This window comes from Salmo salar, chromosome ssa03, assembly GCF_905237065.1.
Source record: "Salmo salar chromosome ssa03, Ssal_v3.1, whole genome shotgun sequence".
Taxonomy (NCBI): domain Eukaryota; kingdom Metazoa; phylum Chordata; class Actinopteri; order Salmoniformes; family Salmonidae; genus Salmo; species Salmo salar.
Window position 1 is genome coordinate 61614918 of NC_059444.1, and position 16214 is coordinate 61631131.

General features: G+C 41.3%; 3 protein-coding genes across 5 annotated transcripts in view; 2 read left to right on the forward strand and 1 right to left on the reverse strand.

The window, feature by feature from the left end:
• Positions 1-4329, forward strand: psmc3ip (PSMC3 interacting protein). 2 transcript variants are annotated; one of them, XM_014192937.2, is made up of 8 exons: positions 1-120; positions 326-426; positions 520-609; positions 3130-3241; positions 3321-3466; positions 3545-3598; positions 3855-3914; positions 4096-4329. In XM_014192937.2, the coding sequence occupies exons 1-8, from the start codon at positions 99-101 to the stop codon at positions 4150-4152; spliced, it is 642 nt and encodes a 213-aa protein (XP_014048412.1). In that variant the 5' UTR covers positions 1-98; the 3' UTR covers positions 4153-4329.
• Positions 4287-15091, reverse strand: LOC106601136 (max-like protein X). 2 transcript variants are annotated; one of them, XM_014193097.2, is made up of 9 exons: positions 14907-15091; positions 13140-13195; positions 11352-11388; positions 11135-11224; positions 10669-10778; positions 10369-10471; positions 10060-10159; positions 6081-6282; positions 4287-5786 (listed from the first exon to the last, which is right to left on the reverse strand). In XM_014193097.2, the coding sequence occupies exons 2-9, from the start codon at positions 13179-13181 to the stop codon at positions 5730-5732; spliced, it is 741 nt and encodes a 246-aa protein (XP_014048572.1). In that variant the 5' UTR covers positions 13182-13195; positions 14907-15091; the 3' UTR covers positions 4287-5729. The 2 variants fall into 2 exon arrangements, with proteins under 2 accessions (XP_014048572.1, XP_045570992.1); XM_045715036.1 differs by lacking the exon at positions 14907-15091 and adding an exon at positions 14074-14278.
• The window catches only part of LOC106601135 (formin-like protein 1), a 17773-nt gene continuing 16380 nt past the window's right edge, over positions 14822-16214 (forward strand). Inside the window, exon 1 of the mRNA XM_014193096.2 lies at positions 14822-15098. Within this exon, the coding sequence (XP_014048571.2) occupies positions 14922-15098 (177 nt within the window). The 5' untranslated portion in view covers positions 14822-14921. The remainder of the gene's footprint in view (positions 15099-16214) is intronic.

The following is a 16214-nucleotide window of genomic DNA, read 5'->3' on the forward strand; positions in this document are numbered from 1 at the left end:
ATGCATCACGGCGCGCCAAACTCAAGATAAGTAAATCATTATTGCACCGCTAGCTAGCACAAGTTAGTTAGCGATAGCTTATAGCTCACAGAATAAAGATGAGCAAAAAAGACAACGGAGGTATGAGTTTTAATCTTTATTTTACCTGGTTGCTACATTGATTGCATCTGGTATGTTGCCAAACATGACAGCCGTTTTACTAACCGATGTAACTAACGTTAGCAGAGTTAAAACCAGTACAGCAAGCTAGCACACTGACCTGCACTGATAAATCCATACACCAGCTAGAAGTGATACAGGTCACTGTTTTGTGTTTTATTGTCAGGTTTGACAGTCATATTTGCTTACCTGAACGAGAAGAACCGTCCTTACAGTGCCCAAGATGTCTTTAACAATTTACAGAAGCAGCACGGCCTGGGAAAGACGGTGAGAAAGGCTAAACTGTTCTGAGCCAGTGATATGATTTTCAGCATGAATAAACTAAAATGTATATTTCATTACTCATTCCTATCCTGGTAGGCTGTGGTTAAAGCCATGGAACAGTTGGCACTGGAAGGGAAGATCAAAGAGAAAACCTATGGGAAGCAAAAGATCTACTTTGCTGATCAGGTGATCCAGGCTGAGTATCAGAGCAGCACGTCAATGCGTACTGTATATGTTGATGGAAATATGTAGCCACTGCTGATCTGAATCTTTTCTGTTTTAGTGATTCTTTTTTTCTTCTTCTTCTCTTTGGTGCTATTTTCACAAGTATGTGGGGAATTTGTAAAAAAAAAAAAAAAAATGTTTACACTTGTAAGCAGCCAGTCTTCCATTCAATACTCTTCATTTTGTTTGCAGATCTCTTTCACCACACAACCATTGATCCAACATAAGTTTACTGTGAAATTAGTACATTGGTTTGATCACCAAAACACAACATAATTATATTTTCTTATTTTAACATACTCCAATGGCAGAAAATGTAAGATGTTTTAAAATTGCCCTTTGAATGTAGTATGCTACAGTACTGTAAATTACAGTACTTAGGCAATACTTGCACTACCCATACAAAGTGAACATCAAATATTCATAATTTTCTATCCAAGCCTGACATACAGTACCAGTCAAATGTTTGAACACACATACTCATTCAAGGGTTTTTCTTTATTTTTAGTATTTTCTACAAACTATGAAACAAAACACATGGAATCATGTAGTAACCAAAAAAGTGTTAAACAAATCAACATATATTTGAGATTCTTCAAAGTAGCTACCCTTTGCCTTGATGACAGCTTTGTACACTCTTGGCATTCTCTCAACCAGCTTCATGAGGAATGCTTTTCCAACAGTCTTGAAGGAGTTCCCACATATGCTGAGCACTTGTTGGCTGCTTTTTCTTCACTCTGCGGTCCAACTCATCCCAAACCATCTCAATTGGTCTGAGGTTGGGTGATTGGGGAGGCCAGGTCATCTGATGCAGCACTCTATCAAACTCTTTCTTGGTCAAATAGCCCTTACACAGTCTGGAGGTGTGTTGGGTCATTGTCCTGTTGAAAAACAAATGATAGCCCCACTCAGCGCAAACCAGATGGGATGGCGTATCGCTGCAGAGTGCTGTGGTAGCCATGCTGGTTAAGTGTGCCTTGAATTCTAAATAAATCAGACTGTGTCACCAGCAAAGCACCCCCACACCTGCTTCATGGTTTGAACCACACATGTGGAGATCATCCATTCACCTACTCTGCGTCTCACAAAGACACAGTGGTTGGAACCAAAGATCTCACATTTGGACTCATCAGACCAAAGGACAGATTTCCACCGGTCTTATATCCATTTCTCGTGTTTCTTGGCCCAAGCAAGTCTTCTTATTGGTGTCCTTTAGTAGTGGTTTCTTTACAGCAATTCGACAATGAAGGCCTGATTCACGCAGAGTTCTCTGAATAGTTGATGTTGAGATGTGTCTGTTACTTGGCCTCTGTGAAGCATTTATTTGGGCTGCAATCTGAGGTGCAGTTTACTCTAATGAACTTATCCTCTGCAGCAGAGGTAACTCTGGGTCTTCCTTTCCTGTGGCGGCCCTCATGAGAGCCAGTTTCATCATAGCTCTTTATGGTTTTTGCGACTGCACTTGAAGAAACTTTCAAAGTTCTTGAAATTTTCCATATTGACTGACTTTCATGTCTTAAAGTAATGATGGACTGTAATTTCTCTTTGCTTATTTTAGCTGTCCTTGCCATAATATGGACTTGGTCTTTTACCAAATAGGGCTATCTTCTGTATACCTACCTACCTTGTCACAACACCACTGGCTCAAACGCATTATGAAGGAAAGAAATTCCACAAATTAACTTAAAAGGGCACACCTGTTAATTGAGATGCATTCCAGGTGACTACCTCATGAAGCTGGTTGAGAATGCCAAGTGTGCAAAGCTGTCAAGGCAAAGGGTGGCTACTTTGAAGAATCTCATAAAATATATTTGATTTGTTTAACACTTTTCTTTGGTTACTATTTGATTCCATATGTGTTATTTCGTAGTGTTGATGTCTTCACTATTATTCTACAATGTAGAAAATAGTACAAATTCAGAAAAACCCTTGAATTGGAAGGTGTGTCCAAACGTTTGACTGGTACTGTAGGTCTAGATTTAAATCATTGCATGCCTCATCCATGGCCTGAATGAGGGTGGTACTCTAATGGGGATGGCAAGCATACATCTTCCACCTGTAATGTATTTAGTATAATCAAGAATTTCATAGTTTTGTACTTATGTATTGTAGTGGTCCTGTACGTGGCTCAGTTCATAAGAGCATGGCACTAACAACAGCAGAGTTGTGGATTCGATTCCCACTGGGGACAAATACCAAAATGTGTGGACTTTTGTCACTTTGGATAAATGTCTATGTAAATATTATGGCTATTACAGGTTCTGTATTGGCTAATACAATTGTAGTAAAGCAGTGTGAAGTTTGGTGAAAAAGTGACTGATTTTGTATTATAGTCAAATGAAAATGTGTTAACTGCCTCTGATGATCTGTTTTGAACTAAGAGTTGTGAAGATTTACCACATAGTTGTGAAAATTGCACCAAAGCAATTAAAAGAACTAACCGGTAAAAGTAACTACCAGAATATATTTGACTGCCTACAGGCCCAGTTTGGAGAGGTGAGTGAGGCAGATCTGAAGGCCATCGACAGTCGCATCTCTGACCTCAGCACACAGGTGCAGGCCATCTCTCAGGGATGCAGACAGCTGGACGCAGGTAGGGCTCCCCTCTTTGGCCCTATCAGCACCCTACCCACACCCTGGACTATCTGACATACTCTTATCTCTGACTGCAGAGTTGAAGGAGCTCAACAGCTCCCTGACCACAGAGGAAATGATGTCAGAGATCCAGGAGCTGAAAGCAGAGTGTTCTGGTTACAGGGAGCGTCTGGAGAAGATCAAGTCAGCGACCAATCATGTCACACCAGAGCAGAAGGAGATGGTATGGGTCACAATCAGACCTGGGTTCAAATACAAAACACTTTTTTCCATATACCGTGCTCATGCATCTTTCCTTCAGGTTTACAAGGAGAGACATCTCTACGTGAAAGAGTGGAAGAAGAGGAAGAGACTGGTGATTTTATTTTAGGGCTCTATTCCAGCTGTATTGCTTAAGTGTTACAGATTGCGTGATAAAATGTAAAGGTAATTTCCGATCAAGCAGACATGCATCGTTTACCGTGAATGCAGTCTCCGCTAAACATAGGAACATTGCCGTACTTCCGCAATTTGGATTGAATAGAGCCCTTACTTGATCAAAACCATGAGTATTCGTGCCAGAGCCGGATAAACCAGAACAAATAGTCTGATTCCGTCTCTGCTCCTCTCAGGCATCTGACATGATGGGTTCCATTTTGGAGGGATACCCCAAGACCAAGAAGCAATTTCTGGTAAGATGCTCTGCAAAACATACAGATCTACAGTGACACTGTTCTACACATGAATTCTATTGTTTTTATTTGGGAACCGAGATTTTGTTCATCACCATGACAGAGGCAGACAAATGCCTATCATGTTTACTCTATTTGTCAACCTGAGATGTCAGCATCTTTTTTTGTGTTCTCTGTTTAGGAAGAAGTTGGTGTGGAGACTGATGAGGACTGTAAAGTGACTATGCCAAGTACCTGACAGAATGTTGGAGAATCTTTGTTTACTTTTGACTTGAATGTCAATTCCGAGGGAGTATTATGCCATCAAAACTCATTGCAGGAATTACAAATAGTAATTAGTTATGTTTTGTAATAAAATACCTTGTACAGGTGTATACTTTAAAGTTTATTTTGCAATTAAAAATCATTCATCAAATTCTTGTCCAAATCAGCAAAATAAGTAACAGTAGACCTGATTTATTTATACCAGCACAGACTTGTCGTATAAAATCCCTTTTTGAAGTCCGGTGATTACACAGATTAAACATTCACATCTGTTAGGTTTACCAGAAGGTCCTGAAACATTTGGTACAAGTTCTCCTGAGCACATTTTCAAAATCAATCACCAAATTCTTCACATTACATTTTTACATGATTGATTGTTTAAGGCCAGGATTCAAATCAGATCTGCGGCAACCTGCATCAGCCGACAAACACATAGCTCTAACAGTTACACCACCTAAAAAAAAGCTGTCAAATTGGTAAGCGGCTGCTCTTGTGGTCATTGTCATGAAACCACACCCGTCCTTATATCCCACCCACCTTAGAAGTTCAGAACAAGAAAGTGTAGGCTATATAGAAATGACAATCATTAAATGAAATCGGGATTTCTCACAGTTCACTGTTATTTATAACACTTCTGCAAGGGATTTCTACGAATGCGACTTGGTGCTGCATCTAATGGCAACGCCAGAAGCTTCTTGTGGATTTGACAGCTCTAACGCCGTCACTGTAAATAATAATTTGTTCTTAACTGACTTGCCTAGTTTAATAAAGGTTAAATACATTTTTTTTTTAAATGCAGTTACACCACCTAAACAAAAGTAATGATCAGCTATGCGTTTACCGCTAATCTGATTGAATCCTGGCCAGAGGTTTTTGGTTCAGAGATTCTGTTTAAAAACCAGGTTTAATACAGAACTATTCATGAATCACTAATTCTACCGTGTCTTCTATGCCAATAAAGATGATGAAAAGGCAAAAAGCTGCAGTAACAGACTTACAAATATGCTTGATTCTGTAACAACATGGACACAACAGCAATCATAACATCACAATCAATGATGAACATTTAACAATTCTCAAATACCATCACAACTTGTTTGAATATTTTAACTCACAACTGTCTTGGATTTGATTTGAACCGGTTCAGAACTTTATGCTGGTTTGAACAATGGAAAAAAAAAAAAAAGAGGTTTGGAATGGAACAATGAAAAAATAAAATGTGGTTCCAACCCCTGATTTGTGGTGAATGTAAACATTAGGGAACGTTTACAAGCAAGTGGCCATTTGCCTTGTTTAACAACAAAAAACCCTGATGACTAAAACCACAGACAGAATGCTGGGCTGGATTTGACCTGACTAGACAGGAAACACCCAACCCTGCTGCAGACTGGTGGTGAGTTGAGTAAGCGTTAAGGATTGAAATACTGCAGGCCAGGAGGGAACATGATAGACTGATATGTGAGGTCTCTACCAGACCCTGAGAACCCAGGATAGGCCCCCGGCTCCATCCCTGAGGGGAGATTCCTGTCCTGAGTTTACGCCTGGCCTGCATTAATACAGCTGGCTGTTGAGCTGCCGGAGAACTCCCACCACAAACTCACGCAATGTCTGGGAAGGAAAAGAGGACAACCACGGATTACCATTACACAGCTGTCAACTCAACATAGTCATCCATCCTCAGAGCAAGACAGGGTGGCTGGCATGTCAATTATAGCCTACAGTGGTGATAGTTTTGACCTGTTGGGGTCAGACGGAAGTCCAAAATACCATCCTTGAGCAGAAAATACACCAAACTGCCATGACTATCACAAAGACCATTACCTTAAATAAAACCATACATGATTTGGTGCGCCATCCATCCACCAGCAGCACCGTATATGGAGTGCATATTGAGTGTCCTACCTGAGGCTTGCAGTGCTCCTCGATCCAGCTGAAGACGCAGGCGGACAGCTCCTGGAAGCTGGCCACAGACACAGACCTGGTGAAGGACTGGAACAGGGAGTCCATGATGCTCTGAAACACGCTGAACTTGACCTGGTCCGACACCTGCTCCTCCCCCTGCTGAGGGTTGTTCTGGTGGGCCTTCACTATGTGCTCATAGTTCCTACAACACACAGGTTAAACACGCATTATAAACTGGGTAGTTTGGGTACTGGATGGTAATTGGCTGAAACAGAATTCCAGTCGTGTGTATATCAGACAATATACCATGGGTTTGACACAATACATATTTCTTGCTCTAGTCATGTTAACTGGTCTATAATAGCAATACGGCACCTTGGTGGTTTAGGGTATGCGGCCAACACAGTGCTTTCAGAAAGTAATGATACTTCGCCTTGACTTCAATTTTGTTGTGTTACAGCCCAAATTTGAAATCGATTAAATTGAGATTTTATTTATATATACATATATATACACACACACACACTTTTTTTTTTTTTTTTTTTACAGACAAATTAAAAATTAAAAGCTGAAATGTCTTAAATCATTAAGTATTCAACTTCTTTGTTATGGCAAGCCAAAATAAGTTCAGGAATAAAATGATTAACAACCAATTAGACAGTGCAAATATTGTACAATCCAGGTGTGTAAAGCTCTTTAGAGACTTACCCAGAAAGACTCACAGCTGTAATAGCTGCCAAAGGTGATTCTAACATATTGTCTCAGGGGTGTGAATACTTACGTAAATTAGACATGTCTGTATTTAATTTAATACATTTGCTAAACTTTCTACAGAAATGTTTTCACTTCGTTATTATAGGCTACTGTGTGTAGATGGGTGAAAAAAAGAATATATATACACACAATTTGTCAAAAGTTGACGCACCTACTCCTTCCAGGGTTTTTATTTTTTTCTACATTGTAGAATAATAGTGAAGACATCAACACTATGAAATGACACATATGGAATCATGTAGTAACCAAAAGTGTTAAACAAATCTAAATATATTTTAAATTTGAGATTCTTCAAAGTAGCCACCCTTTGCCTTGACAGCTTTGCATTCTCTCAACCAACTTCAGGAGGTAGTCACCTGGAATGCATTTCAATTAAACACGGGTGCCTTGCTAAAAGTTAATTTGTGGAATTTCTTTCCTTGTTAATACATTTGAGCCTATCAGTGGTGTTGTGAAAAGGTAGGGGTGGTATACAGAAGATAGCCCTCTTTGGTAAAAGACCAAGTCCATATTATGGCAAGACCAGCTCAAATAAGCAAAGAGAAACAACAGTCCATCATTACTTTAAGACATGAAGGTCAGTCAATACGGACAATTTCAAGAAAGTTTCAAGTGCAGTCGCAAAAATCATCAAGAGCTATGACAAAACTGGCTCTCATGAGGACCGCCTCAGGAAAGGAAGACAGAGTTACAACTGCTGCAGAGGATACGTTCATTAGAGATTTACTAGCCTCCGAAATTGCAGCCCAAATAAATGCTTCAGAGTTCAAGTGACAGACACATCAACATCAACTGTTCACAGGAGACTACGTGAATCAGGCCTTCATGGTCAAATTGCTGCAAAGAAACCACTGCTAAAGGACACCAATAAGAAGAAGAGACTTGCTTGGACATTAGACCGGTGGAAATCTGTCCTTTGGTCTGATGAGTCCAAATTTGAGAGTAGGTGAACGGTTGACCTCCACATGTGTGGTTCCCACCATGAAGCATGGAGGAGGAGGTGTCATGGTACTTTGCTGGCGACACTGATTTATTTAGAATTCATGGCACACGTAACCAGCATGGCTACCACAGCATTCTGCAGCTATACACCATCCCATCTGGTTTGCGCTGAGTAGGACTATCACTTGTTTTTCAACAGGACAATGACCCAACACACCCCCAGGCTGTGTAAGGGCTATTTGACCAAGAAGGAGAGTGATGGAGTGCTGCACCAGATGACCAACCCAATTGAGATGGTTTGGGATGAGTTGGACCACAGAGATAAGCGCTCAGCATATGGCTACTTTGAAGAATCTAAAATATATTTCGATATGTTTAACACTTTTTTGGTTACTACATGATTCCATGTGTTATTTCATAGTTTTGATGTCTTCACTATTATTCTACAATGTAGAAAATAGTAAAAATAAAAATCCTTGAATGCGTAGGTGTGTCCAAACTTGACTGGTACTGTATAATTAATCAATTTTGAATTCAGGTTCTAACACAAACTGTGGAATAAGTCAAGGGGTACGAATACTTCCTGAAGACAGTGTATAATACCACTGCTAAGGGCTGTATCCAGGCACTGTGCCACACCTCCTCAGGCCTTATTGTTTTAAGTAACCTGTTCGACCAGATCTGACCATTTCTAACCAGGTTTCCATCCAACCTTTTAATGTGCATAAAGTACATGTCGGATAAAAAATGAAAAATAAATCACGACAGGCTTGACTGAAACAGAAAGTGTCGGTAAACTTTCCAAAATGCAGACAAAACCAAATACGCTAGACAAGGTGGGATCTTTGTGTGTCTAAAATGTATTACGCAAGAAATGTCAGTCGAAAAGCTAATTAATGAGCAAATATCAAAATAATAACCATCATATCAAAGCAAACTTGGAGTCACGCGATGACGTGTGGTCATCCCAGTATAACGCACTGGGAAAGCATGCCGTTTATTAGGCTACAGATTAAATAAGTTATGAACTTCACAGGGTGGTGAAAGTGCAAGTTGATGAGCTTGATGCTCCTTTCCAATTAATATCGAGCTGCCGTTTGACAAAGCTGCCATGTAGGTTAAACCCTCACTGTACCTGCGAGCTGTTGGCTAGAGCGCACCGCCAATACCAGAGTGGGAACTCACTAGACAACTATTTGTTTGGAGAAAGCCATCAGTAGAGTTGAAAATGCGATGTAAACCCATTTAACTTGTAGTTTTTTTAATTCAGTTCATCGGGAAAAATGTATTTTTATGTGCACTATGTCATCACGCACAGCCTTTTATCCGCAACAAGTTAATTTGATGGAAAAACATCTCATGTGGGAGAATGTGCATAGTTGATTTGCATGAAGTGGATGGAAACCTAGCTACTGACAATAGTGTTAATGTCAACATATTTACACAACTATGACAGCGTCGTATTGGTAGCACATGTTCAAGGATCTACGGTGGGACCATTTTACTCCCATATGCGCCTACATGTTTTTGCTGTGCGACCTGGAATTCTAACTTAGGCGCACTAGTGCACCCAGAAAATGTAGGATTCTAGCTTTAAAACCTCCTTTTTCATTGTGCTCCTAAATTTATTTGTGTGCGCTTACATTTCTCAACTTAAGCGCACATGTGCTCCTTGTAAAAAAAGAAATAAATAAAAAAGGTCAGCGTAGAACCCTGATGCTATCAGATAATAGCATAAATGACTGCACAATTCAAAACTTATAAGATGAGGCTTCTGTGCCTCTTCAGGAAAATAACTGATTAGACGGCAGCTCAAAGCCATTCAGATGTTCCTGTATGGGTGGCCTCCCCTCCCTCCACAGTACACTCTGAGGGTCATGTCCCGATTGTTGTTTGGGTAAAACCAACCCCATTGACTGCTTTCCTCGACATATCTCTGCTGGAGCAGAGTGTGGGCTGAGGCTTTTCCCTCTCTGATAAGGCCCGTCTGCCAGGGCTGACCTGATACAGCCTATGCAATCCACCATGAACACACATGCATGAGTTATCAGGTAAATGAAACATATCCTTGAAGGCTCTCTTAGATTAAATATGTATAATTTAGGTTATCACAGCTAATATCTTTAATATTCACCCTGCAGCTCTCCCTCTTTGACGTTTTAGGTTATCACAGCTAATATCTTTAATATTCACCCTGCAGCTCTCCCTCTTTGATGTTTTATCGTACCACTGTAGTAACAGATTTTTTTTGCCTGCGACTAACGTTTTCATGATCTTCAGTGCCATCACTTCCTTCCTCAGCATAGACATGTCCTCCTCCTGCTTCTTCTTCTCCTTGTGCAGAAACTGGATGTAGTCGATAGCTGCAGCAGGAAACACAGAAACAACCAGTCAGGGATTTCTGGACTTAAAGCATTTCTATCAGGGAGGAAAATTCCAGCTTAGGGTGGGATCCTTTATAAATATTTATAGTATGTTGACATTATAAAAAGACAGGTCAGAATGCCAATTTGCAGTCCTAAAATGTACATTTCTGGTTGAGAAGTACAATGGTCTATATAGAATCCATTACTTTTCTGCAGCACTGTGGCCTTGCTGATCTTCTGCGTCCCCACGGCAAACTCAGACTGCTGCTGACAGGTGGGCACTATGGACTGGAGATCATCATAACCTTTCTGTGGAGTCAAACATACACGACAAACAGGTTTTAGAATTGACAAAAGTATTACATTCGGCCACCTAAGAAACCTCTTAATTTATTGGAAGAGATCAGAGTCACCGCCCCATCCTTTGTATTTTTCAACCTTTTCACAACTACCCTCCTCCCCATGATCTACACTCGTGTTGATCCGCTCCCCATCGGAGGCCAAACCTTGATAGCGTCCCGTCGTTTCTGCTCGGCCTGTGTGTGCGCCTGTCTCCGCCGGTCTTTGTAGGACTCCTTGTATGTGGTCTCATGCCTGTAGTCACTGTCTTCATCATCTACAGTGAGGAGAGGAAGAAGAGCAGGTGTTTCAGTCTACCTCCCTAGGGCTCAAGGCCGACATCAAGCTGGAATAAAGCACTGGACAACGCCCAACCAAACTAGGTCACTTGGAAATGCAATAGAGAAAAAAACAAGAAAGAATAGAGTCGAAGTGAGAGTGGGGTAGGGAGTAAGACAATGAATAAAAGGGGCACTGCATTAATAGTCATTTCTGAATCAGGACACAAAATAAATATGCAGCTTTGCCTCACATACACAAACCATTTAGTCATACAGTACACACACCACGTCGCAGATTAAAAATATTCCCTAACACATGTTGTCGAAACATAAATGACAAAGAACACAGTACCTGTATTTGGTACTGATGAAGCACTTGTGGACCCAATGCTGTTAGCCCTGGAGACCACAGTACCCTTCCTTGCAGTCTCAGCAAAGAAACCTTAATGGAGAAAATGAAGAGCTCAGACATCATTCAATTACTAATCAACAGTTACCCACAGGACTGGTAGCCTACTAGCTATAGAATGTAAGTTTTGGTAAAACGGAGGACTAAGGATGCTACTCACTGGGGTCAAATCCGTTGTCACTGAAAGACCCGTCGTTCTGTTCAGTCATGGCAGGTGTTGACAGGAGAGAATAAGACAGTGGATAAGGAGGTGAGAACAACAGGCTCTTTCCCGTCTCACTCAATGGGCAGATTCGATTATGCTGAGCCGCGGGGAACCGTTGACATGAACGGGTAAAAGTAGTGAGGGAAGGAGCTCCCTTCTCAAATGGAACAGTAATCCGTGCTGCTTGGTCATGTCAACAACAAGGCAGCATGGTGCATCGTCCAGAAACATACATCTCTTTTCTATAAAATATGTTCACATTTTCAAACTAGTTTTCATTGGGAAGGCAGATAAAATGTTTAGCAAAAGCAATCACTTTTGCACGTGGAAACAGAATCATTCTCTACTTTTCTGCCGCATTTACGTGCTAGTATGAATTAGGAAACTCGAAAATGTCAGACTTGCTAACTGGTGTAGTTATAAACGTGCCGCGTCCAACAAGTTAACAATTCAGACATTTTCGAGTTTCTAGGTCCGACTAGCATATGAACACGGCAGAAGTCAGCTGAAAAGTTGAGTAGGATTCTAGACTTCGCACAGGACACCGGTTCCAAAACTAATTCAATCAACTTTCCCTTTAATCAGACAAACCCGGCAATATGCATAAACTAAATCCACTGACAGTAGTCCTGGGGTGTAATCATGTCCAAACAGTTATGTTCTGCAACTTAAACGAGTTTCTATTGGTCAAATAAAGGTAGGTTCCTCCCCGTTTCGTTTGCTTCTGTTTAAGAAACAGAATCAGCGGAATGAATACACCACTGATTTGATTCATGTAGGCAGAACGTTAAAAGTATTTGGTTTTGAATATACTTAAGTATCAAAAGTAAAATTAGATATAATTTCAAATTCCTTATATTAAGCAAACCAGACCATTTCCCTTTTTTCTTTACTGATAGTCAGGGCCAAACGCAAACACTCAGATATCTTTACAAATGAGGCATGTGTGTTTAGTGAGTCCGCCAGATCAGAGGCAGTAGGGATAAACAGGGTTGTTCTCTTGATACGTGCGTTAATTTCACAATTCTCTGTTCTGCTAAGCATTCAAAATGGAACTTGTACTTTTGAGTGTCAGGGAAAATGTATGGAGTAAAAAGTACATTCTTTTCTTTAGGAATGTAGTTAACTAAAAAGTTGTCAAAAATATGAATAGTAAAGTCAAGTATGGATACCACCCAAACTACTTAAGTAGTACTTTAAAGTATGTTTACACCGCTGCTAGGTGGCAGCTAGTTACTTATAGCCCCTACGTTCCTATGCGGTCAGCGCAGACAAGGCTGAAGTATGGCAAGTATTTTTGGCAAAACCATGTACACAACCTCGGCAAACATGCGTTGTGTACATGTTCATTGTGACTTGTGCGCAATCTGAACACACCAACAGCGTTTTGTACAGTTGATTTATTAACTTAACTGTGGATATATAATGGGTGTAGCATTTGCAGAATTAAACACTGTCCATCCAGACGGTGAATTTGCAAATCACCCGTCTGGTCCACTAGGACTAGGCTACAAGTTGGCCAGCTAGCCAGCAGTTGACCATCACAGAACCGTAACGAAATGGGAATAAGCTTGAAAAGAGTCATAAACAAAAGCGCTAGCTACCTGTTAGCTAGCCAACACAAGCCAAGTGTAGCAAATTAACTCCAAATTACAAACAATATTCTTGCTACGAATATATGGCAGTGTCATACACCACTTATTTGTCCTCACGTCTCATATTTGTCTAAACTAGCAAGCTTACTTTGTTCCAGTGATCGTCCGGCGATGCTGTAGGATCCGTCATCTTGGAATCAGCAGCTGTTCGAGAGCGTCATGGGATGGAAAAACTATTTAGAGAAAGGGAACTACGCCCCCTGCTGGTTCACACAGTATGGCATACGGCCTCAAATAAGTGAGCATGTTTATAGGTCGTGGGGATCTATTGCCGTGTTCAAAACAACGGGGAACTCGGTCAAATCAGACGTCAGTGATCTTCAGGTCGGAATGTCGGATATATGAAAGAGGCCCGAGTTCCCAAATTGGAATTCCGTATTGAATGACCATTCAAATTGATTTTTTCCCACTGGGAGCTCGTTTTTTTCTCTCTCAGAGTTCCCAGTTGTTTTGAACGTACTCAAGTCGGAAGTCGGAGAGTTCTCCGTTTTTTGAACGCGGCATATGGCTGCGTTTAAACAGGCAGCCCAATTCTGATATTGCTTTCACTAATTGGACCAATCAGATCAGCCCTGAAAAAAGATCTGATGTAAGGAAAATCTGATGGAATTGGCCAAAAGATCAGAATTAGGCTGCCTGTCTGAACGCAGTCATAGGCTCCTCATATCTGGAAGTAGGCCTGCTGCCGTTTGTTTTTTTACCAGTAACTGATTTTGCTCTGCAGCACTGGTGAGTGGCCAGTCAGTGACATTAATCAATTAGGTCTGGTAGAAAGTGTCTACTAAGATCTTGTTGGTGTTCTGATTGTCAGCAATTGATTCACCACCACATGGTAACAACAATTTTGCCTTGACTTCACTAGGGGTAGCAATGTGAATATCTGACACAGGGTAGCGCTCTTGGAATGTTCTTTGATGGTACACTGGGTAAAACGCAACTGCACTCACATTTCCACAAGCTATGTTCTGGTAGTGGTTTCCTAACAATGGAAAGTCAAGAAAGTAATGATAAAAACACCTTACTTAATCCACCCTCTACCATTTGGCATGCACCGACCATCCATGAGGCCAGATACGTGTAGTTACTTCATAGCTCATATGACTCTTCATAGCTCATATGACTATTGGCCCAATACACCTACGTAGTCTTCCGTTATCCCTTCTTTTTTCCACCCCCTCCACTTTACTCTCTTGTCCATCTTCTCCAATCACACCCTCTCTGCTTCTCCCTCAGTCTCCTCTCTCCACCCTACTCCACCCCCTTGTAGTTTTGTTTCTCTCACACACAGCAGGAAGTTACTCTTCTGCTTTTTCTGGTTATGCGGTTTCTGCCTCTGTTGCAACGACTGCGTCAAACTCCCCTCCTTCCTGTAACACCCGTGCCCTGCCTGTCTGTGCTGAGCTCACTGTAGGAACTATGAACAATTAAATAGTAAAAACAACATCTTGCTTCAACAGGCGCCACTTTTCAGGTTTCAAGTTGGTCCGATTTTTTCCCCCCCCTACTAACACCTGTTATCCAGAAGAGAGTGAGGACAGTGGAAGAGATACGGGATTAGGAGGAAAGATGTTGCTCCATCAAACATCCTCACCTCAGGACCAAGACAATTGCAGTAGGCCAGTGGCTGTTCCATCCACCTGCCTAATCTCCCAGAGACGTTGAAGGGCCAAGGACTCCAAGACCTGTTTTTATTCACCTTCTCTTTTTTGGGAAATTCATTGGAACTAACTAGCTACTTTTTTCAGTGTGGACAGGTTTGCAGACATCTGCGTTGGAGTTTCAGTCTGTTTTGGAGTTAGGCCTACTAGCACTTCCAGTTAAAAGAAGAGTGTTTTTTACCTTTCCCCTGGATTACCTGTTCAGGTTGGTGATGGGGAATGCGGTGGGGGGAATAGAGCAGGCAGATGGCAGGGAGGCCAAGCACTCTGTGGGATCAGGAACGGGCCTGAGTGACCACACCCCGACCCTGCAGAAGAAGCAGCCTGCTCCCCCCAAGCTGCCCATGCCCCCAGAGGACGAGCTGGAGGAGCGCTTCAGTGTGGTTCTGGTGAGTGGCAGGACAGGAGGGGAGAAACATCATGCATATCAACACACAGAAATGCAGACACATCACACAAGAATATAGATGCATCACACACCTACTGTATGTATTGCACTGATATCTAAAGGAACAGGTAAAATCACTCACTTAAATATGCTGGGTGCCAAATGTCTGAGAGAAAATACATTCAGCTTCACATTTGAATTATTCTGTCAAGGTAATTCTGGTTCCTGTTAAAAAACAATGCCGTCTCTCTCACTGCAGCCAATCATGTTAGTAAAGAGAGCTGACATTTTGTTGGCCTCAATCCCATCCAAAAGCTCACATCCTCTTTTAGATATTTTGAAATCGGCCTCTTCAAATGATCTCATAGACCTTCGACTGCAGTCCTCCCTCTTAGATGAACCGGAGACACCATAAAGGCACACTGCTGGATTGAGGAATAGATTTTGCACGAAAGAGACAACAGACTAAGACAGGAAGGCAAATGTTTCTCAAATATTTCAACATGTCATTTCCCATCAGTTAACACCTATGGAGGACAACATAATGCTATCAATCCAATACTAGAAGCACGGTTGTTTTTACAAAAGAAGCAGCACATCTCAGGGAACAAGGCCTTATCTGTCGAAACTATTAGTCAATCATGAGTAGCGCAAGCAGTTTGAATCACACATTTAGATAAACATCTGATAAATGTGATGCTAAACATATTAGGCACTAGGTACGGAGACACACGAAAGACGTGACATCATGGCAGTAAAACTATCCATGCATACACCTCCACCTTCTTTTACTTTTATGTCTGATGCATGTAGGCTGTCTGTGCAGTGTGATAACTATTAGCTAATATGTGTGTGGAACAGACACTTATTTAGCCTAAACCATTTCCTGCCCACTGTCCTCTCTACCAGCCTGCTTTTTCAGAGCATGACCTGACTTCCTCTTTCTTTCAACAGTAAATGCTACCTTCTCTAGTCTAGATTGCAAACAGACCTAATACGGTACTTATAGCACTCACACAAGCAGATATGTTTAGGTATGTGGCAATGTGTGAGAGGAGATATTAGGTCTAAGTAATAATGTTTCTTTTTTGGGAGGAGTGTCTGGGCTCAGGGTGAC

Coding starts and splice junctions, on each gene's coding strand:
- psmc3ip (XM_014192937.2), top strand. CDS start 99: ATGAGCAAAAAAGACAACGGAG. Junction 3,242..3,320: donor ATGCAGACAGCTGGACGCAG/GTAGGGCTCCCC, acceptor CTCTGACTGCAG/AGTTGAAGGAGCTCAACAGC. Junction 3,467..3,544: donor CACCAGAGCAGAAGGAGATG/GTATGGGTCACA, acceptor TCTTTCCTTCAG/GTTTACAAGGAGAGACATCT.
- LOC106601136 (XM_045715036.1), bottom strand. CDS start 14,110: ATGGTCGGTGCATGCCAAATGGTAGAGGGTGGATTAA. Junction 11,389..13,139: donor CGGACGATCACTGGAACAAA/GTAAGCTTGCTA, acceptor ATGACTGAACAG/AACGACGGGTCTTTCAGTGA. Junction 10,779..11,134: donor TTCATCAGTACCAAATACAG/GTACTGTGTTCT, acceptor TCCTCACTGTAG/ATGATGAAGACAGTGACTAC.